This window comes from Pelodiscus sinensis, chromosome 15 (genome assembly GCF_052426305.1).
Source record: "Pelodiscus sinensis isolate ZL-2025 chromosome 15, ASM5242630v1, whole genome shotgun sequence".
Classification (NCBI taxonomy): domain Eukaryota; kingdom Metazoa; phylum Chordata; order Testudines; family Trionychidae; genus Pelodiscus; species Pelodiscus sinensis.
In genome coordinates, this window is record NC_143066.1 from 24,279,937 (window position 1) to 24,304,081 (window position 24,145).

At 45.0% G+C, this 24,145-nt stretch overlaps 2 protein-coding genes across 3 annotated transcripts in view; one reads left to right on the plus strand and one right to left on the minus strand.

Moving 5' to 3' along the window:
• Positions 1-6,398: 6,398 nt before the first annotated feature.
• The window catches only part of CRYM (crystallin mu), a 37,763-nt gene continuing 20,016 nt past the window's right edge, over positions 6,399-24,145 (minus strand). Inside the window, exon 9 of one of the 2 annotated variants that reach the window (XM_075899454.2) lies at positions 6,399-6,846. In XM_075899454.2, the coding sequence (XP_075755569.1) occupies positions 6,764-6,846 (83 nt within the window). In that variant the 3' untranslated portion in view covers positions 6,399-6,763. The remainder of the gene's footprint in view (positions 6,847-24,145) is intronic. The other variant, XM_089782309.1, reaches the window with a different exon arrangement.
• On the plus strand, positions 13,836-22,082 carry ANKS4B (ankyrin repeat and sterile alpha motif domain containing 4B). Its single transcript, XM_025185038.3, has 2 exons — positions 13,836-14,081; positions 20,974-22,082. The coding sequence occupies exons 1-2, from the start codon at positions 13,918-13,920 to the stop codon at positions 22,058-22,060; spliced, it is 1,251 nt and encodes a 416-aa protein (XP_025040823.3). The 5' UTR covers positions 13,836-13,917; the 3' UTR covers positions 22,061-22,082.

A 24,145-nucleotide genomic window follows, 5' to 3' on the forward strand; every position in this document is an offset into this window, starting at 1 on the left:
AGAGAGGGCTTCTTGGGCAAGAGCTATGCTCTTTTCTAACAAGTGTAAGCGCTCTTGCGCAAGACCTCTTGTGCAAGAGGGCAGTGTGGACGTGCAGCAGGGGTTTCTTGCACAAGAAAGCCCTATGGCTAAAATGGCCAACAGAGCTTTCTTGCACAAGAGAGCATCCACCCTGCCATGGATGCTCTTGTGCAAAACCACATGGCAGTGTGGATGTGTTCTTGTGCAAGGGTTCTTGTGTTCTTGTGCAAGAACCCACCAGTGTAGACATAGCCTATGTGTGTGTGTGGTTTACAGGGGCATATTTTGACAATGACCTCCATGAATCAGTTTTAACACCAGTTTGACGAGGTATAGCTCTGCTCCAAAACCAAAATAAAGAGTATAGGGAAATTGAAAGTTACAGCTATAGGTCCAAGTTCTCAAAGGTAATTTCCATTGAATGAGATGGGAGGTAGGCACCTAAATTCCTTTGAGGATCTGGGCCTCACTCTCTAGCTTAGCATGCCATGACTTTGTTCCTCAGGAAGAAAAGGAAAAAAGATTTGCAATGTAAATGCCAACAGAACTCTAACAGCAGTGGGAGGAGTGATACTGCTATAGAAATCCACATAGCCAGCTTCCTAAAAAGTAGCTTTGAAAACACACAACTTCTAATGCCTCTTTTTTATCCAGGAGCCAATGATTCAATTCTGCTAATAGTGCAGCCATTGTCCATGCCACTGCTCTGCAGAAATAAATTATGTCCCTGGCTGCTCCATGCTGTTCTTTACCAAGGGATTGGTCCTGCAACTTGCTGCTTCCCATAGCGGTTATTGGCTTTATCAGGCTTTGAGGGTAAGTGCTTACTTGCAGAACTGGTCCCTAGAGTTCTGGGAGCATCCTAAAATAGCAATGCTGTGTCTTTAAACACTCCTGCTTTTTCCTGAAATAGGGGGTGCACTATTCCAGTGTCCCTGTAACCTTAGTTCCATGAGGGTGAAGGGATGTCCTCAGAATAGTGACTTATTTTAAAATGTGGTGCTGTCTACAAAGTGCCAAATTTCAAAATAAGCTCTTTTGACCTAAACTTGGAATAAGCTACGCCCACAAAACAGACATAAAACTCAGAGAGAAAGCTGTTGCTTGCCATTTCAGCCACTGACCATTCCCTCAATGACCTTAAAACATGTATATTGCTTCAAAGAGATTTTAACTCCAGAATTCCACAAGAAGCTTCAGAATTGTCATTCATGCTTAAATTTGACACACAGGCTGCATCTAGATTGGCATGATTTTCCGGAAATGCTTTTAACGGAAATGGCGATCAGGGCTCTCTTGCGCAAAATTGCATCTAGACTGGCCACGGATGCTTTTGCGGAAATACTTTTAACGAAAAAACTGTTGTTAAAAGTATTTCCACAAAATCATGCCAGTCTAGATGCAACCTAGGTTGTTTACTCTGGAAGAGATAATGGAGGGTGTATGTAACCTTTGAGATACAAGAATGATGGAGGTTGAGCCTGTTCTATGAGGGTATGTCTACACTACAGCGCTAATTCGAACTAACTTAGTTCAAATTAGTTAATTCGAACTAAGCTAATTCGAATTAGCGCATCTAGACTTAAAAACTAGTTCGAATTAGCGTTTTGCTAATTCAAACTAGCACGTCCACACTGATTGGATGCTGGGGCGCACTTAAGGGCAGCTGAAACCGGTTCCGGCAGGGCATTAGGTCAGTAGTTGCTTTGTGTGGCTGCTGTGTGAGGCTATCTGAGGCTCGTGCTTAAAGGGACCCCCCTGGACAGCCGGTTCTCAGCTTTTCCGCTTGTTTGCCTACCTCGCCGAGGGACAGCAAAGCGTTTTTCTCTGTGCCTGTCTGTGTTGGTGCTTCCCTTTGGGGACGCCGCCACAGTTGGCAACATGGAGCCAGAGCTCGCCCTGGGCTTTCTGGTGCAGTTTTTGGACTTGCTGCTGCAAGCCTGCCAGCAATGGCTGGAGGCTGCCTGGCACCACCTGGTGCATGTCAGCCCCCTGCCTCTCTGCCGGGCCTCTCTGGGGGCCGTGGAGGATCCGCAGCAGCGCCCGGATGCCAGCGTGCCCTGCCGCATCTGGCATCTGGACACCAGCAGCGACTGGTGGGACCGCATCGCCCTGGAGCGCTGGGGAGACAGACAGTGGACCCAGAACTTCAGGATGAAGAGGGACACCTTCCTGGAGCTCTGCGAGTGGCTCGCCCCTGCTCTGTGGTGACGGGACACTCGCATGAGGCCCGCCATCCCGCTCCAGAAGCGTGTGGCCATCGCCCTCTTGAAGCTCTCCACGCCAGACAGCTACCGATCCGTCGGGAACCAGTTCAGCGTGGGGAGATCCACCGTCGGAGCAGTGCTCATGCAGGTATGGCACTCTCTGGCCACTGGGCCGGGGGAGAGGTGGGCTGCAAGGAGGGGATGGGCCGCCCCAGGGAAAACGGGGGAGAGGGGAGGAAGTGAAAGTGCCCCGCACTGGAGGGGTCGGTCTGTCCTGGCCGTACTATACGCCGCCCGGGGGGTTGCTTCCGTGAGTGGGGCGCAGGGCAGTGCCAGGGCACGAACAGTCCCAGCCACCGGGGCGCTCCAGTGATTCGCGGTTTGCTGTGTCCCTCTGCAGGTGGTCAAGGCCATCAACCGGGTGCTGCTCCGCAGGGTGGTGCACCTCGCCGACCCGGACGCCGTCATCTGGGGGTTCGGCGCCCTCGGTTTCCCCAACTGCGGGGGGGGGGCATCAACGGGATGCACATCTCCATCCATGCCCTGGAACACCAGGCCTCCCAGTACATCAACCGAAAGGGGTACTTCTCCGTGCTCCTGCAGGCCATGTGTGACCACCGGGGACAGTTCACGGACATTAATGTGGGCTGGTCCGGCAAGGCACATGACACACGGGTGTACCGCAACTCCTCCGTGTGCCAAAGGCTGCAGGCTGGGACCTTCTTCCCCGACCGCCACGTCAGGGTCGGGGACGTTGACATGCCCGTGTGCCTGGTGGGGGATGCGGCCTACCCCCTACAGCCCTTGCTCATGAAGCCGTACACGGGGCACCTCAACCCCTCCCGCCAGGCCTTCAATGCCAGGCTCACCAGGGCCCGCATAGTGGTGGAGGGGGCCTTTGAACGATTGAAAGCCAGATTTAGGTGCCTCCTCACCTGCCTCGACCTTGCCGAGCACAATATCCCTCCCATGGTGGCAGCATGTTGTGTGCTGCACAATTTGTGTGAGCGAAAGGGGGAGGCTTTCCTGCCAGCTTGGATGGCTGAGGCTGACCGCATGGCTGGCCACTACGCTCAGCCCCGCACCGCCGCCATCCGGGAAGCCCAGCGGGGGGCCGTCCAGATCCAGGGAGCCCTGCGGGAGAGCTTCCAGGTGGAGGAGGAGGACTGAACTCTCCCTGCATGCCCCACTGGGGCCTTCTTCCACTCTCCCCTCCATCCCCTCCTTAGCCCCCCTTCCTAATGTCAAATAAAGACACCTGTTTTAACAATCAAAATCTTGTTTTATTTTATATAACTGGGGTGGGGGGAGGGAGGAGGGAGGATGGGAGAGGGGAGGGGAAACCTGGGAGGAGGGAGCTGGAAAGGGGGAGGAAGGGGAGGAAGGGAAGGGAAAGCTCAGGCTTGGGGGTCCTGCTGGCGGGTGCGGGAGTGTCGGGGGGGGGGGGGAGCGGGTGTGAAGGGTGGGGCAGGAGGGACAGGGGGTGCGGAGGAAGCGGGAGGGGGAGCAGGAGTGGGAGGAGGAGCGAGAGCTGGGACGGCCGCAGGGGTCGGTGCTGGAGGTATATATGGTTGTGACAATTTTCTTCCACTATTTGATCTGAGGAAATGGGTCTGGCCCACAAAAGCTCATCTAATAAACCATCTTGTTAGTCTTTAAAGTGCTACATAGTCCTGTATTTTGTTTCAGCTACACCAGACTAACACGGCTACATTTCTATCACAAATTTTTGAAGACTACAGACATATCATCTTTAAGGCTTGATGATCTAAACAGCCATGGAGTTAGAGACTCATCTCTACAGCTGACTTCAGTTAGATTGCCCACAGAGATTGTCGAACTGCCCCACTTACTGCCATGAAGTCTTTAGTACAGTTTGTAGCTCCTGTAAAAATGGTAGGGACAGCTTCATCTGCTTGAAGAACATCACAGCCAATACTGTAGATTACATTCTTGTCCCCTGCAACTGTCTTGTTCTGCAGCAGCCACACTTGTAGCTGGTATTGGTCATGCTGTAGCAAAAGAAAGACATTGGCTAAAGTAAAATACAGTGGCACGGTTTTACATGACTAGATGTTGCCCCAGATCAGGAACTGGACATATGCCAGATGTGAAGATAAAAATCTGAGCCAGAAGTTTGGCTCAGCTAAGAGTAAATGTTGTCTATAGAAAGCATCAGGTCAGTTCTAAGTTGGCAGCCACAGCAATATTGTTGCTTACCCAGATTGACACTCTAGGTTGTCTGACACTTTTGATCAGCTCTCAGAATATAAAGAATATACACATCACTCACAAGAATCTGTATAATACTTGGACCGTGGTATGCAACAAAGGTGACCTATTGAATGTTTTGCAGCTTCATCTTTAAGTGATTATGTTCCAGGCTATATTTAGCCTAATTACAGCACCACTTGGATCAGTTCTCATGCGTGCTATAAACTTTATAGCCACTTCAGAGAGTCTGTAGCAAGTGTTTGTGTTCCCAAAGCAGAGGGACAGTTTTACTTCTAGTCTTGTACAGTTCACATACAGAGCAGTTAAAGTCAGCCTCTCATGATCTACCATGTAGTCACAGTCAACAATCTCTCCTCCACTTGCATCTGGAAAGAAGCAACTGGTCAGTTGTGCAGCTAGATGTCATCTTGAGAGACCAGCTAAACATGTAGCAATACATACCAACTACATAAGCATGCCAGGAGATGCTGCCAAGCTCTCTAGGAAACCCAGTCAGAATTTTGTCAGTGTGACAAGACACTGTTCCTACAAGAGGAAACTCACAATCAGTCCAACAGTAACTCCTTGCAGCAGAGAGCACTAGAAAGTTAATATAAAAGCTATTAGGATAAAGCTCACTCCTCTAATGAGAGAGGAGGGATCATTACTTCTAAGCACATGCCAGGAGCAGTAAGACTGTCTGAGCAGCCTACAGACCAATCCACCACACTCAGAAGAATGCCCTGGTTACCTGGGAAGTCTAGAGCCATGGAGCTAGTGACACCAGCTGTCAAGGGCACCACAAAGCAGCCAAATAAAAGAAGCAGCCTGCAAACAAGAGAGAGGAGGCTTAGAAGCCAGCACAGCATCCAGAACCCCCTGCCCATACACAGCCCCTCTCCTCTTACCACATGCTGCAAGAGCACCAGATTGGTTGCAGCACAAATACTCTCATGGCTAAGATTTAAAAACCAACCACATCAGAAAAACCAACTGAAATCACACAGAGCTAAGTTGAGCTGCAGGGGGTTTTATAGGAGGGGCTGCAGCTCCAGCCCAGGAGCAGTTCCTGGAAAACACCTGGGCTGCGTCTAGACTGGCAAGTTTTTCCGCAAAAGCAATTGCTTTTGCGGAAAAACTTGCCAGCTGTTTACACTGGCCACTTGAATTTCCGCAAGAACACTGACAATCTCATGTAAGATGTCAGTGTTCTTGCGGAAATGCTATGCTGCACTGGCCCTTTTCCAGAAATGCTTTTGCACAAAAGGGCCAGTGTAGACAGCTGAAAATTTTTGTGCAAAAAAGCCCCGATGGCAAAAATGGCGATCGGGGCTTTTTTGCGCAAAACCGCGTCTAGATTGGCACGGACGCTTTTCTGCAAAAAGTGCTTTTGCAGAAAAGTGTCCGTGCCAATCTAGACGCTCTTTTCCGCAAATGCTTTTAACAGAAAAACTTTCCCATTAAAAGCATTTGCTGAAAATCATGCCAGTCTAGACGTTGTCCTGGGGTTCCTTCCTACTCACCTGCTAGCAGCTGCCTCTGAGGCTGATGGTTTGCACCTGCCTCTGCTCTCTGCTGCCATCTGTGAGGATTGGGCAGGTTAAGGAACCAGATACTCTTTCAAGGAGATTTTAAATCTCTGCATCGTTTCCTGTTTTTTTCTCCACTTTTAATTTTAATTAATTTTAGGAGCCACATTTCCTTTCACCTGCTTTCCCACTGCTTTTCTCCTTCTGCAGGATGATGGAGGTAAATGTAACTGATGCACTAGAAAAATGAACACTTGGTACTGCAGCCCTAGGCTCCCTGGACCCTTTGTCCTTTAACAAGGAGAACACTTGGCATGGCTTTGCTCTTCTGCTATTTAAAAAAAAAAACCTTAAAAAATAAGGTAGAGACTAACAAAAAATGTAGATGAGATGGGTTGTGCCCAGGAAAGCTCATGATACCATCTACATTTTTTGTTAGTCTCTAAGGTGCCACAGTACTATGTTAGAAATAATTCTTTGACACACTGGGTGTAGGTGAAAACAAGCAGAGGATTTATTGAACACACAGCGCTGGTGGAGTGTGGACCAGGGGGTTAAGCCCAGAGAGCACTAACTTAACCAAAACATACATTAGATTATATAGGTAACAGATGGACAGAGGAGAAGTGATTTGATAGGTCTAGCAGCAGAAGTGAGAGATGCACATAAGCCAATGGTCTACAACAGTTACACAGCATCTCCGCCCATTGCCAATTTAACATGTTATCACTAATACAGGTAGTTATTCCTAACAAGTGAAATAAGCCAACATAAGCAAAGGCATGTTGATGGTCATTTTGTCGGCCGGAAATATAATGCGTCTCCTGCGGGGGTGGTATTGCCTTGGTGCGATCTTTGGGATCCAAGCTTATTTTCTAGGAACAAAGAAGACAATGAAAAACAATCCTCCACGGTTGTTTGGAACCAACCTTATCAAAGTAAGGCCCTTTTGGAATGTGGTTGCCAGGGGAACCAGGGTCACAGTAACTCCTGTGCTGTATGCTTCTCAGGCTTGGCCTGATACTTTCAGATTTGAGTTTGTCAGTTCTCAGTAAGATACCATGGACTGCCTCAATTTACCCTACAGACTATTTGTTATTTTTTATATTTTTTTCAGTTACAGACTAACAAAGCTACACCTCTGAATCTTCTGCCACTAAACAGCCCTGTGCTCAGCTGTAGGGCTTGTAGGGCATCACATGCAGTGAGAGACAGTCTCTGGTCCTAAGATTTTGCCATCTAATAGACAATACAGAATAAGGGGGAACTGAAGGATCAGTATCCCCTATTCTACTGACAGGGACCTGCATTACAGAGCGATTAAAGCTCATGTCACACAGGAGTCCTGCTACCTGGTTACCTGCACTGACCATTACACCAATATTAATTGCCACCTTATTTCTATATGCATCTCTGAATTATTTGTTTGATTTTTCTGTTTTACTGACGTTCTTGAATTCACCAGGACTTGTAGAAAAATGCAAAGAATCTTATTTTAAAAAGTGATTAACTTTGGAGAAAGTAGAGAGATTGCTTGTAGGAACTGTAAACATTTTAAAGATTAGTGATGGCAATTAGTGAATGGGATGTTAAATTGGTGCATGCAGGAATTGTGCACTAGTTTTGTTTAAGATCTAAGTATCTTTAGACATCTAAGTTTCCTTCTTTTGCAATGTATATAATCATATGACTTGAGCAGGGATTTGTAACCTGGACAGCCACACACAGCGAACCCTCAGCTTCTGATCTGGCACTATGGGCAGGAACAACAGCTTGAAAAGGAAGAAACCACTGGAGTCCTAGTTGCTGATGGGGACCAAAGTGGTGGGGACTAGGACAGCAAATGGTGGCAGATAACTAGCAGTGTGTTTGCTTGTCACAAGTATTCTGCATAGCAGAGCTGCTATGGCACCCGCATGTGGTGTTACTGTAGCTAGATTGGGAACCTACATTATTTGTCAGTATTCCTTTAAGGTACTCATTGTCTATATGAAATGAATGGAATTTCAGAGTCAATACTATCACAAAGCACAGTGTCGAGTGAAGGGGGTTCAACACACTTTCCAGGCCCTTGAGCAAGATGAGGGAGGGCCTGGTTCCATACTCCAAGAAGGGGTGGGGTCTTGGGTGGAAGAGGTGAGGCTGGGCCAGCCCTCAGTGCCGGCTGGGCCATGCTATGCCAGTCGCCTGACCCCCCCAGTCAGCCCTTAGAGCCAATTGGTGTGCGCCGCATGGTGCTTCAGCAGCGATTTGAAGAGCCCAGAGCTCTGGCTGACACCATTCCTGTGGTAGTGATGGTGGCATCCAGGAGCCCTGAGCCCTTTTGAATTGCCAAGGACCAGGACAGTTACCCCTTTTGCCCACCTTCCCCCATGCATTGGTGGGCCTGGTCAAGTGGGCATGGGAAGGTGATGCAGAACCTATGGCACTATTTAAAATCCTAAAAGAGAATAGATCAGACACAAGCTAATCTTAGCTGCAATCAAATAAATGGGACATGTATTATTGACATCAGTGGCACTGGCATTGGGCCCACATTGGATATGAAGTACACTTTTTTGAGATCCTTGGACTAGTGAGTGATAAAAGGCCAGGCAGATTTGCCCCCTTGTCTCTAAGCTCTATATCTGGTCAAATTTAGACTCAGAGGTGTTTTTATGCACTTCTTGAACATTGTTCAGAAAGAACATATTACAAAGTGAACAAATGGGACAATCCTGAGACCCTGAAGCTATTTTAATATATTATCACTCTTTACTATGGTTTGGTGTCATCACTGTGGTCTGAAGATAGGAGCACTGAGGGAGATTGTCACCCTAACACACTTAGATTCAAGTCCACATCCTTTAAACAATGAAACAAATCTGATATTTCCAGTTTAGGGCCAAACTGTATCCAGAGACACCCACTTGATTCCCCAGGCCTGACGCAAAGTCCCTGGAGATGAATGGTAAGACTGAGCTAGGAGGAAGCCTAGCTGACTGAAGCACTGTCTAGGTGAGACAAAGGTGATGATGATAGTTTGAAAGAAAACACCAGGAGGAAATGGTGGAGATGATACCTGATCCTTTACCCGAGAGCTTTGCCTTCCCTTTGATGCTACATTTCACAACCTAAGGACTTTATTGGATCTGGCTTGCTTCTGGATGTCTAGCAGCAAGTTATAAACTGAACAGAAAGCTTATGTTAGCACCAGTCAATGTTTAAGAAAAGAAAGAAGGAAAGAAATATATCCTACAGGATCTGTATAACCCACACACCTTCTGGGTGTGAACTGTCCCATCTAGTGGCACCGAGACAACTTTCAGAAAGAATAATAAGTCTACTTGTGTCGGACAGGGCCGGGTCTGGGCACCGCGGAGGGTGTCAGCTCAGAGCGAATTGCTCAAAACCAGGGCTACTTAAAGCCCTCGACTGGAGACTTTTCCCAAATAGGCCACAAACTAGTCACACAGAGCGTTTCAGCTGCCAATCTGGCCAGCAGGAAGCCTCATGAGCAAAGCTCCTCAGACACCTCAGCTTTCCCTGTGCCACAATCAGCCCTGGACCTTACACACAGGTGAGAGGTTATAAAACCCAATCTCACCTACTCCGAACAGATCTTCCTGATCCCAAAGAACCAGCCACAGTCCCCCATCAATTTACACTTTAGATCTTACCCACAAGAGAATGCTAGACCAGTCCTTCAGAATCTAAAATCTAAAGGTTTACTAATAAAAGAAAGAAAAGGTTGAGAGTAAGGTTGTTAAGGAGAATACATTACATACATCAATTACCAAGTTCTTGATGCAGGCTCTTAGCAGAGATGTTACAAACTGCTAGCTTAGAAGTCTCTGGTGTGCATCCTGTATTAGGATTGGTCAGCAATCCTTCCCATCTCTCTGTCTCTAGCAAGGATGCATCTAGAATCAGTAGCAAGATTGAAAACCAGATGGAGATGCCCTCCTGGCACTTTTATATTCCTGGTGTCTCCCTAACTGGGGCTCGTCACATGATCAAGTGACCTCTCTGTGTGTCACATGCCAGCAGCCGTGAGGCCCTGAGTAGTCTGCAGGCTTCCAGACGCCTTCCTCAGGTGTATATTGGCCACAGTGAGAGCCATTGTCCATGGAGCAGTGCTAGTTAGCACAGCTATTCACTGAACTATCATTCCTCACAATAGGCAATCCAGGCCCATTTCTCCCTCCCAGACAAAGAACATTTACAGTACAAGTATAGAGCCCGTATTCATAACTTCACATACAAACATCATACGAGTACATGAGTAGCATAAATAGAATCAGTAGAGCATAAGCTTTTATTTGACACCTCACAAGGCGTACTTTGTACAGAATTTGGGGCAAACACCACCCATGGGTGCATCAGTGAGCTGGCTGCTCACTTTAAAATCCAATAACGTGACACTACTCTCCAGCCTTTGCTATTAGTTGGCTGACTTAGCTCATGTGGTAGAAGCACAAACACTAAGTTCTAGAGGTTCCCAGGTTCAATTCTGCTTGTTGCTACACTTATAGCATCTGAAGCTTGTAGTCCTGGTCTTTTAGCTTATGAGTTTCTAGAAGGTGATTAACCAACCAACAATATGCTAAGCTAATAAATAGTTGCTGTATTTTACTTCTCAGTTTAAAATGTGCTACTTAAACTAAAGAAAATAACCACCATTCTTCTTCTTCAGAAATTAAATTCAACCCATTAAGGTTGTTGAAACATGAAAGAATAATTAGGTTCTGAGTTCAGTAGAAAAAATAATTCAGGAATTAAACTATATATATATATTTTCTATTTTAGGGGGACTTCTGTAGCATTTATCATTGCAGTATCTAAGTGCTGTTATTATCTGATGAATAAAATCACTTCCATTGTGGAAGACTGGCACATCTCCCACTCTTCAGCTTTTGTCTTTTTCTCTTTGATTTTCTGACTAGTAAAATAAAATCATTGTCCAACGCTAGCCTTGAACACCTAAATTCCTGAGGCAGTGAATTAGCAATTCTGAAAAACTAATTTCCCTTCAAGGTCCCCAGAAAACTGGCCATGTTGAATGCCAGTTGATTTCAGACATGAATAGGAAAATAGCATTTCAGATGGTAATAAGGGCAAAAGTCTTCTTCCATTCAGTGCCCCTGCACTACTGACCTTATCCGAAGGAAGAATGAATCTCCTGAATATAGCTGAATTGCAGGAATGAAGAAGGCAAAAGACCAGATCATGTCCTCTGCTCCTTGGCACTAGCAGTAGGAACACCTGCAAAAATGACCCAAATAGTGTTGGCTGGAGGGAAGATAAGCCTAAGTGGTATTCCTGCATTCCCTACAAAAGCCCCTATATGTGCTCTTGTGCATAATACATGGTATAGCATCAAGACCAAGGATGCAGCTTTGTGAGAGCTGGCATCAGCTTCTTCCCAGTTTCTGAGGATTCCCTGACTGAGATTCACCGCAATCCTGCAATGAGCTGTTCACCAGGTGACCCTGCATAGAGCCCCAGTGACTTCACTGACTGGATCTGCCAGAGTGGAGATAATTGCAGGAAGGGCCCTTAATCCACACATCCAAATACTCCAGCTCTATACTATCATGCCCTTCATTGGGAACCCAGAAAGGAGATGGGGAAGGGGGCTGATGCAGAACCATTAAGAGTTCATTTGGGATGGCAGTGGGAGTTTTGCTAGTGCAATGACTGGAAGACTGAACTCTGGCTACAGTTAGCAGTTGTTATTGTCAAATCACGTAGCCACAGTTACCCACTGTGACTGGATTGATTCATCTCAGAGCTTATTAGCATCAATGTATCTCTGTAGACAGTGGAGAGCTACTTGCTTTCCCTCCTATGGCTCCACCATGTGAAGTTGCCATTTATAAAAGCTGCAGTCAGGAAATGGTGTATCTCATGCAGAACAGATGGCACAACAGCTCTGTCTTTCTCCTGGGCATGAAGAAAAACAAGATTCTGAACTGTCTGTAACTGTTGTAAACAAAAATGACCCTGTGGTCTTAAAATCCAAATCATTTGTCTATCTGCCTGTATGTTATTTAAACCCTGACCTTGAAATTAAATAGGAAAATAATCATCATGGATGTTGAGAAATCCAATCACAAATGAAAACTGCTAGTTAAATAATCCATTAGTTTACAGCAACACGTACAACAGCAGCTGAGTTTCTCCCAAGCCTGGTACGACATTTCAATATGAAGTGGAATAGTTTGGAACTTCCTTTCAGGACAAAAAGAAAAGGTTCATTCTCACTGTTCAGGAGGCTTAAAAAGTTCCGTTTTGAGCTCTCCTGTTAGAAGAAAAATCTCCAGGCAGGCTGAAAAAATCAGCTCATTTGACAATGAATCATTTATTACATGTTAAGCTGAAGTTTTAAGATTGGGAGACAAAAAAGACTACCAAACACCAGGCTTTTAGAACTAGATGGAGTCTTTGTTTGTCCTTTTATGTGCTGTCTGGTTTACTCTGTGACATAACTAACAATAAGGTTTGTGGTGTCCTGTAGTTCCTTTCTTCTTGAAATAGGTTTTGCTTTGCCATCAATTAAAATTTGCAACAAAAAGATCTATAACATTACAAATAAAAGTGAGCCTTTCATTTTGAGATACTGAGATTACATGGAGACCAGTGTTTTGTGCTATGGAAGCTAATAAATTTGTCTTTATAATAGAAACCAATAATTTTGGAGAGACATATTGTCCAGGTGCCCAAATAGGTGCCCAGTCAGCACGCTGATCATTTAGGCACTGATCAGGTCTCCCAAACTCAGCAGTTTTGTCGACGTATGTAAACCTCATTCTACGAGGAATAACGCCTTTTTTCGACAGAGTTCTGTTGATAGAAGGCATTATTGCATCTACACCGTCCTTTGTGTCCACACTGTTATGTCGACAAAGCAAGCTGCTTTGTCGACAGAACTGGCTGTAGTATAGATGCTCTTTGTTGACAGAAGCTTTGTTAACACTATCTGTCGACAAAACTTCTGTTGACAAAACCCTGTAGTCTAGACACACCCTAAGGGCTGGGGGAGGAGCACTGAGCTCTGGGCAGCACTTAGAGCAGGCTGCCCTCACCCCGGCCCTTTCCGCCCTTAGCTCCACCCCTCTTGGTAGCGCAGAACCTGCCCTCCCCCCTTGCCCAGGGGCCCACAGAGGCTGTCAGATCTGCTGGTTAGGCCCATGTTATATTGCAAGGTAGCAATTAGAAACGAGGCCTAGGATGTGTACTATTTCCAGCTCTGGCTTTAACAGTAGGAGTTAGGTACCCCAATACCTTTGATCATTTGGCCTCAATATCCCATTTGTAAAACAGGGATAACAATGCCTATTACATTAATCAATATTTGTGAAGCCCCTTAAGATCGTTGAACAAAATGGGCTATCTAGATGCAAAGAGCCATATTCTTGGGTTTATTTCCATCTTATGTGACAGATGATGGGACTTTAACATAATCGGCTTCACTGGTGATGATACATTCTGCCAAGTCCAAGGGATGCTGCTTCTACAGTATTTCACCTGACAACATCAGGATTCATCTTCTTAACATCAATGGTGAAAGTCTGGCCCCATTTAAGTCAATGGCAAAGCTTACTTTAACTTCCGTGTAAACAAACTTCTACCCCGTAGGTATAAAAAAGAGAGCAGGGACACAGCAAATGGAAGAAACTCAGATGCTGTTCCGATGTAGAATCCTAGAGTTAATGGTAAACGTCACAGCCACCCTTCTTTAAAACCAAAGCAACTATTTGTGGGTAAGCTGCTGCATTAACTACATGGAGATCTGCATAAGTAGCCTACTGAGATGAACTTTGCCTTCTCATTTCTATCCTGCTGTAGCTGACGTCTCAGCTCGTAATTATTAATTAACTATCCTGAAGGGGAAGTGCAGCTATGCATCTCAGCTTTAATTCAGAGCGAGAGACATCACCTCAGGGTCCTGAGAGCTATTGGAAATGACGACTCGGTATCACAAAGCGGCCGCGGATGGCAACCTAGACCTGTTGAAAGAAGCCACCAGAAAAGATCTCAATACTGCAGATGAAGATGGAATGACTCCCACCCTCCTGGCGGCTTACCATGGGTACCTGGAGGCAGTGGAAGTTATATGTAGGAGAGGGTAAGCATAGCAGCATTTGATCTCCCAAAGCCTGTGGGACAAAATGATTCCTTGGTCTGACTTGGATGTGCTTTTGGGGATGTGGTAGTGGTAGGAATGGGTCTTAACATTTAAACAAATAGTTGTAGATTGTTTTATACTTGTGGTATCAGTATCTTCTTCATGTCAGTTACACTGATTTACACCCTAATGCTGTAAACAGCTCCAGGTAAGCAGACCCTGTATTTCCATTGAGCCCCACTGACTTCAGCTGATTTTTTGATGATCTCCAGTTATCCCACAGCACTAGATGTGTAAGCTACTCCATAAAGAGACATCCCCTGCAGCCCCACTGACTTCTAGTGCTGCAGGATAACTGGAGATTGGCTGTTGACTTCAACAGGAATGGAGATCGTGTCCTTTGTTTTAATATTTCCTTTGAAACTGACTCAGCAGAGAAATGCCTTCTAGATAAGTCAACGGGAGCAAACAAAACATTTTGTTAAAATGTTAATGCCACTTGTTTCCAAAGTGCAGATATTTTGCAAAGTTAAATACCTAACAATCCCACAGTGATTTTCTGAAGGAAACCAGGATTGTGAGTTAGAGACGCTTGAACACAAAATTATGATTTCTCTGCAGTTTGTAATATTTGCAACAGTAATCCCTGGGTAGCATGCAGTGCTACTGTTGAAGCTTTAGTTGGGATTCTTGCAGACTGAATTTAGTGTTGCATAAACTTCCAGGAGCTGTCCTATATTAGTACTTGGTAGTAATAATATTTCTAATTCTAATTGCTAAAAGTACTGATAGCAAAAAAATAACAAAAAGTCACTCCCTTTTCTAGGTTACCCACATATTATGTCTCATCTGAGTCTGCCTTTTTGGCTTTGATCCTGCAATAAGATTCATCAGAGGATACTTTTTTTCCTGTGCTGGGTCCCATTTAAACAAATGTTCTTTCAAGTAGGAGAGGGAAATTAAAATCAATCGGTCCTTTCATGTGGATTACACTGAATCAAAGAGAAGATCAGAAAACCAATGGAAAATTAATAGTTATTTAGCTGTGTTTTGTCTTTTTCTTACAGACAGAATGTAAAAGAAAGAATGAAAATGGGTTCTGTGCATGGGAAAACATAACAGCTAGAGGCCTGGCCATTGATCTTAGGTGTGGCAGCAGTAATACTTTAGTAGCCATAAAGAAGACCTTTAAACTGTGTGGTTATTGCTATAACCTTTGGAAAACTAAAAATAGAGGGGCTGGGTTGGTATAAATTGAAATAGCTCCACTGACGTTACTGAGCTCAACAGAGCTATACTCATTTACAGCAGCTGATTTTTGATCCGTAAGGTGTATAAGATAGATGAGAAAGTGCAATTAAGGGTGCATCTACACAGCAGGTCTTAACTCAAAATAAGCAATGCAAATTGAGGTATGTCAATTGCATAGCTTATTTCAAAATAGCTTATTTTGAAATTGGGAGTGTCTACACCCGGGGCTGGATCTGGCCCACAGACCACCCTGCCAGGATGCTTAGGCACATGCAGCTGCTGCATTTAACACTGTCCCTGGGTTTCTCTGCTCTGCAGGGAGGGAAAGGCTTCATGCAATCTCCCCGCCCCCAGCCCAATCCTCAGCTCTGATTGGCCAGAAACAACCAGACAATAAGAACTGACTTTAGCTAATCTCTCAGCTCTGATTGGCTGTAAACAGCCAGCCAATCAGAGCTGAGAGATTGGCCTGAGCTACTGGGGCATCAGGATTTGAGAGCCACATGGAGGGAGCAGCATATATTTTCAAGCAGACTGGGGCTGTCGGCCAGGAGACAATTAGGTAAACTCCTCCCAGCCAGCACCTGCCTCTGGCACCACAGCCCCTCATACACCCCTACTCCCTCCCCCAGATCACCATCCAAATCTCCTGCACCCCCTGCCCCAGGTGATAACCCCCTCCTACACCTTGCCCCCAGGCCAGAATCCTCTCCTGCATCCCAATCCCCTGACCCAGGTCACAACTCCCACCTCCACCAAACACCCTCTGAGACCTCATACTGTCTCCTGCACCCCAGTCCCTTACCCCGTGTGCCCTTCTGCACCCAGCCTCCACCCTAGACCCTGCACTCCCCTCCACAGAAAAGTGCAGCCCTTGACCACTTACCAAAATCTTGGAGTGGCTCCCTACAAAAATTATTGCCCACCCCTGGTCTATACAGCACTTATTTTGAAATAGAGCACTCTTCCTCCAACTTCCCTTGCTCCTCGTACAATGAGGGTTACAGGAGTTGGAGTATGAAGTCCTCCAGCTTGACAGTAGTTTGACACTATTTTGAAATAACTGCCTGCTGTGCAGAAGAGGACTAAGTTATTTCAAAATAGCGGTAGTTATTTTGAAATAGTGTTGCAGTGTAGATGAACCCTAAGTCAAGGCATAAGTCATGGAGCAACCAAACTTCCACAAGACCATTTTTTCTCTTCATTTTTAATTTGAGACAAGACAACTTTGGGATTCTGTTGCCATCCAAAGCCTCAGATTAATACAGTTTTTAGGAACTTGTCATCCATTTTAACCTGAGATTCCCTGGCTTTGTAGGTAGTCCACAGTGACTCACAGACACACTGTTCTAGTCTGAAAAATATCCAATTGGGAAGATGTTGAGTTTTGGAAGCTTTTAAAAGGAGGCTCCAGTCAGATGGTATTTTCTTGGTAGCTTTAATTTGTAATAAAATCTTCTTATTCTTGAAACTGCACAGTTTTCTGCAGTTTCCTGACAAATACATTCACATACAGTGGAAAATTTTCCTTAGAAATGGCTGCAGATTTTCAGGCTCTGATGGCTGGAACATATTCAAATGAATATAAAACAAAACCCAGTAATAATGAGCCATTGTCATCTACATTCCACTTTGCCCTAACAGTCACTTGCCTGTTTCCTGCGTACTGCACAAGTAGAGAAGAAAATAAGAAATTCTTCCCCCCACTCCCCTTTGCTACCTCAATGACTGGGAGAATCAGCTTCCTGTGAGCTAGCAGGTTTGCTTTCTCCTCTTGCCCAGGAGTTCAAGAGAGCCAAAAGAGGGCAAACCCACAACCATGCTCCTAATTTTACCCATAGTCCCACTGAGCTGAATGAGAACCTGTGCGTAGTCTGCAAAGTACTTTGAGATGCTAGCAAATTACAAATGGCCAATGGTTAAAATGATGAACATAGGCAACTACCTTTTTTAACGTACATCAAAATGATAGAAAGGATGGCCTAGTAAGGATGCTAGTTTACTGGATTTAATTCACTACTACATCACAGGTTTCCTCTGTGATGATGAGCAAGTCATTTAGTTTCTCAGTGTTTCAGTTCCCTAGCTGAAAAATGGAGGTGGTAACACTGTTCTACATAACAGAAGTTGTGAGAAAACACTACAAGGTGGGAGGTTCTCAGATACCACAGTAATGGGAGCTAAATAAATGACTTAGAATTAAAGGTGAATCATTTAGCAAGGGTGGGAATCTTTTTTGAGTTGAGGCCACTGACCCACATAGGAATCAGTTGGGAGCCTCACACAAGTGAGAAGCAAAAAACAAAACACCCCAAAAAATCCACCCGAACCCTCACTGACATGGCTCCCCACATTCTTCTCTCACACCAGAGCATAGGGAACACATTTTGTGTGCTCCAGCCCCGTGGTGGGTCAGTAGGGGGGCTGGAGTGCCAACACAGGCTCCCCATGTGGGGAGGAGCTTTGAGCCTCGGGGCCAGATCCAGGCAAGCCCAGGGCCACATCTGGTCTTCGGGCCATTGTTCCCTAGCCCTGATTTCAAGCATCTCTTCCAGCAATATTTGATGCCCAAGATTGATGCCTGCTGGAGAGTTTGTGATACAATCTCTTCCATCCACATTAGACAAACGGTGCTCTGAACTTTAAAAGCTGTTGAAAAGTATGACCACACTGGGTAAAAAGATTTACAAAATGTAGTTATCTTCTGAGCCACTGGTAGTATCATTTAAGTCTGCCAAATATAAGAGAAAAGATTGCAATTTATTCTAATGTATAGATATCAGGTTCATGTGAAATTAATGCAAGAGGGAGAAAGAAACTATACTTCTCACTGGTTTTAAATTAAAATGATTGGATACGACAATTTTATTTTCAAATGAATTTCTGCTTTTAAAAACCCAGAGGCAAAAACAGCCTAAGAAGAACAAAGGAGTTGAATCAAAATGATAGCTTTTGTCTGCACTATATTTCATTGCAGTGAAGACAAATGTGTAGTGTCAGGCTTTGTTCTTAATAATTTACCTATTAACTACAATAAAAGTTGCTTCCATGGATACTGTAAGTATGTACTGAGACAGTCAAACACAGTAGACTCCACTCTTTGTGCCTGCGTTTTACATTCTAAAGGAAAGGCTCATCAATAATTCCTAAAAACATATTGGCTACGTCTACACTGGCACCCTTTTCTGGAAATGCTTAAAAGAGAACAGTTTTCCATTATAAGTATTTCCGTAAAAAGCGCATCTACAGTGGCAGGATGCTTTTCCGGAAAAGCACTTTTTCCGGAAAAGCGTCCGTGGCCAATGTAGACACGCTTTTCCGGAAAAAAGCCCCGATTGTCATTTTCGCGATCGGGGCTTTTTTGCGGAAAAGACTACTGTGCTGTCTACACTGGCCCTTTTCCGGAACAGTTTTTCCGAAAAAGGACTTTTGCCCGAACGGGAGCAGCATAGTTTTTCCGGAAAAACACTGACAATTTTACAGTAGATCGTCATTGCTTTTCTGGAAAAGCAAGCAGCCAGTGTAGACAGCTGGCAAGTTATTCCGGAAAAGTGGCTGCTTTTCCGGAATAAGTGGCCCAGTGTAGACACAGCCAAATTGTGTGAAATCATGGTCCCATTGAATTTCATGAGAATGTTTCCATTGACTGCAATGGGGATGGGATTTCACTCACTCTAACTCAGGGCCTGATCTTACTCCTATTGAAGTCAGTGGTAAGACTTTCTGAGGTGCTCATCTGAAACACCATTCCCAACAGCTTCCCTTTGCCTAGGTGGGCAGCAGGGCTGGCCTTACCATGAGGCAAACTGAGGCGGCCACCTCAAGTGCCAGACTGTGGGGGGGGGGGGGGGTGCCACTAGGACCCAGAGTGTAGAAAATTGTGTCTGCTGCTGGTGAATATGTATTCTCTCTGCTCTAGATGCACAGCATAGGTGTGTGCAGCACATTTCATTAGGATGTGCACCCAGGGAATTTTTTTTTTAAGGCAAACATTTAGGCTACGTCTACACTGGCCCCTTCTCCGGAAGAGGCATGCTAATTTCTAACTTTGGAATAGGGAAATCCGCGGGGGATTTAAATATCCCCCGCGGGATTTAAATAAACATGGCCGTCGCTTTTTTCCCGGCTTGGGGAAAAGCCGGAAAAGAGCGTCCAGACTGGCTTTCCAGACTTGAAAGTAGGAATAAGAGATCCTCTGGAATAGGGCTTTATTCCGGAGGATCGCGCCAGTCTGGATGCTCTTTTCCGGCTTTTCCCCAAGCCGGAAAAAAAGCGGCGGCCATGTTTATTTAAATCCCGCGGGGGATATTTAAATCCCCCGCGGATTTCCCTATTCCAAAGTTAGAAATTAGCATGGCTATTCCGAAGAAGGGGCCAGTCTAGACGTAGCCTTATTGAATACTCAATCATAAAGGACATGCTGTGCGTCAACGTGGGCTTTCTATATATTTCTACATTTGGCACTTATTGCATAATACAACACTCCATACTTTAAAACTAAAAAAGCGTATCATGCGATTAAATTAAAACGCAAAGCCACTTTTTTTTGAGACATTAGGGTGTACCTGGGCACACCCGGAACACCCCCTGCACATGCCTATGATGCACAGAGATGGTGGAGTGCCATGAGAGGAGTAGAACAGGAAGAAGGCAGAATTGAGACCTGTCAAAGTTTTGGCCCAAACGAGGGAGAATGGGGGCATCATTTGAGCTCCCTGCCTCAGGTGCCAAAATGTTGTGGGCCGGCCCTGGGAGGCAGATGGTAAATTGTTGCTGCTCTGCACCAGTGCATGTCATCCCATGTTGGCTCCATCATACTAGCTGGCTTGATTACAGGTGCAGCCTTCCCTCACCCATTCCCTCCGCTCTGCTCAAGGGAGTTAGTGAACAAGCATGCAATGCCTGGAGCCAAGACCTGGAAAGCCCACTCCAGGATACAAAGGAGAGTTCTTATGCCTGTGTGGGCCTGTAGTCCAAGTCACATTCTAGCCCTAAGGCTATGCCTACACTGCTGGCTTTTGCCTGCAGAGAGCATGCAAATGAAGCGCTGATTAGCATTTTGTCATGCTTCATTTGCATAATCTATTTGATCTGTTTTTGTGCACGAGGTTTTTGTGCAAAAACAAGCAGCGCGGACGTTTCCTTTTTGCACAAGCTCCTTATGCCTCTCCCTTGCGCAAAAACAGCTCTAATAGATTATGCAAATGAAATGCAACAAAATGCTAATCAGCGCTTCATTTGCATACTCTCTGCCAGCAAAAGCTGGCAGTGTAGACAAAGCCTAAGAGTTTGCCCAGTTTCACAGAGGAAGTTGGTGTTAGGGCTGGGATTAGAGCTCAAGCCATACATCTAGTCACATTCAGCCCTGGCATAAGCATCATTAAAGATAATGGGGTTGTAGCTGCATCCACTTACAACAGGGCTGAACAGGGGCAGATATAGGGCAGGGCGAACGGGGCGGCCGCCCTGGGCCCCATGCTTTAAAAAGCCCTGCGCATGCGCTGTGGCAAAGGGGGGGCCCCGCAAAACAGTCATCTGCCCCTGGGGCTGAATGTGGCCCTGGATAACATTTCCGCTGTATTGAGTGCTATGTTTGAGCCATGTTTTGACGTGCCCACCTTCCTTCTATTTTGCTTTACAGTGGTGACCCTGACAAGTGCGACATCTGGGGGAACACTCCTCTCCATCATGCAGCTTCTAATGGTCACATCCACTGCGTTTCATTCTTGATTAACTTTGGTGCCAATATATTTGCTCTGGATAATGATATGCGCACTCCGCTGGATGCAGCTGCCAGCAGGAATCAGAATGAATGTGTCAGAATCCTAGACAAAGCCGCTACCGAACAGAATGTAATGAATCCCAAAAGAGTCTCCAAACTCAAGGCCCAGGCTCTGAGGAATGCAGAGAAACAAATCAAAGAATGTGAAAGGCGCCAAGTGAAACACCAACATGAAATGACCAAGAATTATAACAAAGAAAAATATGGATCAATGAATTCTGCTGGTGGCACTGCCTCCAGGACAAAAGTGTCCAATTTCTTTATTCCAAATACATTGGGCTCTTTCCCAAAAAATCTGAAAGACACCTTCCGTATGAAGGCAAAAAAGAAAGATGAAGACACAGGCTATGAGAAAACACAAAGCAATGGCCAGGAAGATGATAGGGCTGGGCGGACAACTGTGATGGATGTATTCAGTGAAAAAGATGAAGATGAATTATGTAGTGACTTTAAAGGGAAAAATATTTCTGAAGATGACAGTGAGCAGGAGCATGTATCAATTTTCAAACGGCCCGGTCTTGGCAATATTGTATTTAGAAGGAATTTGGCTGCAGGGATAAATGCTGAAGAGATGTTCTCTGAGAAAGAAGAAATAAGTTTTAAAATGCCATCTGAGCTTTTTCGGCATGAACAGGCTGAAAGCACAAGTGAGTTAGACATTGAAAATGATGTTGATGTCCCTTGGAATGAGGATGAAATTGGGTGGGATGATGATGAAGCAGAGAGCACCCCCCTTGAAGTATTTCTGGCCTCACAGAATTTGAATGAGTTTGTTCCTGTCTTCATGAAAGAAAAGATCGATTTAGATGCCCTCATGCTATGTTCTGATGAAGACCTACTGAGCATACAAATGCAGCTGGGCCCAAGAAAAAAAGTCCTCAGTGCAGGAGATAGAAGAAAGCAGGCACTGGAGAAACCTGGAAAGCTTGTAGATACTCGTTTATAAATAAATGATCCTATTGTAATAACTATGCATTAATTCATTATCCTTTTGCTATTTTAAAGCCATGTGTGGTTCTTTGTTCAGGCATCTTCCACTGAAAAAGACAAAATGGTTTCTAGCTGATTAAGTATGCACAATGGGTCCAAGAAAGAACATCAGTTTGAATGGATGACTTTTAGGCTACGTCTAGACTGCATCCCTTTGTCGACAGAGGGATGCAGATTAGGCACGTCGAAATTGCTAATGAAGCCAAGATTTAAATATCCCGCACCTTATTAGCATAAACACAGCTGCTGCTTTTTTGAAATTGAGTTTTTTCAGAAAAAAACAGCAGTCTAGACTGCTAAAAGAAAGCCTTTTTCGACAGATCCTGTAAACCTCATTTTTTGAGGAATACAGGATCTGTCGAAAAAGGCTTTATTTTCGACAGATCTGCGTCTAGACTGTTTTGGGGGGTTTTTCCCGAAAAAACTCCATTTTGAAAAAAAGCGGCAGCCAGGTTTATGCTAATGAGGCACGGGATATTTAAATCCCGGCTTCATTATCAATTTCAAGGTGCTTGATTTGTGAACAGAGGGATGCAGTCTAGATGTAGCCTTAGATCATAAGGAAAAGGAAGAGTATGGAGATAGGTAACAAGGAAAGGGCCAGAGGATGTTGTGAAGGCCAAGATTATAACAGGGTTAAAAAAAGAACTAAATAGTTTCATGGAGGATAATTTCATGGAGCCCACGAATGGCCTTTAGGCAGGATGAACAAGGATAGTGTCCCTAGCCCCTGTTTGCCAGAAATTGGGAACAGCTGACAGGGGAGGAATCACTGGATGTTAAGTTTGCAGATGATACCAAGCTTGGAGGGGTTGCGACCGCTCTGGAGGATAGGGTCATAATTCAAAATGATCTGGACAAATTGGAGAAATGGTTTGAGGTAAACAGGATGAAGTTTAATAAAGACAAATGTAAAGTGCTCAACTTAGGAAGGAACAATCAGTTTCACACATACAGAATGGGAAGCGACTGTCTAGGAAGGAGTACGGCAGAAAGGGATCTAGGGGTTATAGTGGACCACAAGCTGAATATGAGTCAGCAGTGTGATACTATGGCAAAAAAAGCAAACATGATTCTGGGATGCATTAACAGGTGTGTTGTGAGCAAGACACGAGAAGTCATTCTTCCGCTCTACTCTGCGCTGGTTAGGCCTCAGTTGGAATACTGTGTCCAGTTCTGGGCACCGCATTTCAAGAAAGATGTGGAAAAATTGGAGAGGGTCCAGAGAAGAGAAACAAGAATGATTAAAGGTCTAGAGCACATGACCTATGAAGGAAGGCTGAAAGAATTGGGTTTGTTTAGTTTAGAAAAGAGAAGACTGAGTGGGGACATGATAGCCGTTTTCAGGTATCTAAAAGGATGTCATGAGGAGGGAGAAAACTTGTTCATCTTGGCCTCTGAGGATAGAACAAGAAGCAATGGGCTTAAATTGCAGCAAGGGAGGTTTAGGTTGGACATTAGGAAAAAGTTCCTAACTGTCAGGGTAGTTAAACACTGGAATAAATAGCCCAGGGAGGTTGTGGGATCCCCATCTCTGGAGATATTTAAGAGTAGGTTAGATAAATATCTATCAGGGATGGTCCTGCCATGGGGGCAGAGGACTGGACTCAATGACCTCTTGAGGTCCCTTCCAGTCCTAGTATTCTATGATTACCTGTTCTGTTCATTCCCTCAGAACCTGACATTGGCCACTGTCCAGAAACAGGATGCTAGACTAGATGAACATTTGGTCTGAGCCAGTATGGCTGTTTCCATGTTCTCACATTTTTATGTAAAAGAAATAGTTCCAGGGCTGCATCCTTCTCCCCTAAATCTCATGCTAAGCATATCTTCTTTTTCCAGTCTTAATAACTTAAAATATTAGTAAAAGTCTTCCCTGCACTTCATAACCAACACACCACAAAGCATTTCTAAACAGCCAGAAAACTTTGTTTTTCTGTACCACCAAATAAGATAGTTTTCAGACTCTGAATATGTTGCAGCAAGGTGTCTTCACAGAAACTATTTGAGAACTGGGGGGTTAATCTTGCTTCTGACTGTA

Excerpts from the sequence above, each read along its gene's own strand:
- ANKS4B (XM_025185038.3), top strand. The coding sequence starts at position 13,918 with ATGACGACTCGGTATCACAAAGCGGCCGCGGATGGCAACCTAGACCTG. Across the intron at positions 14,082-20,973 it reads GAAGTTATATGTAGGAGAGG|TGGTGACCCTGACAAGTGCG; the intron begins GTAAGCATAGCA and ends TTTGCTTTACAG.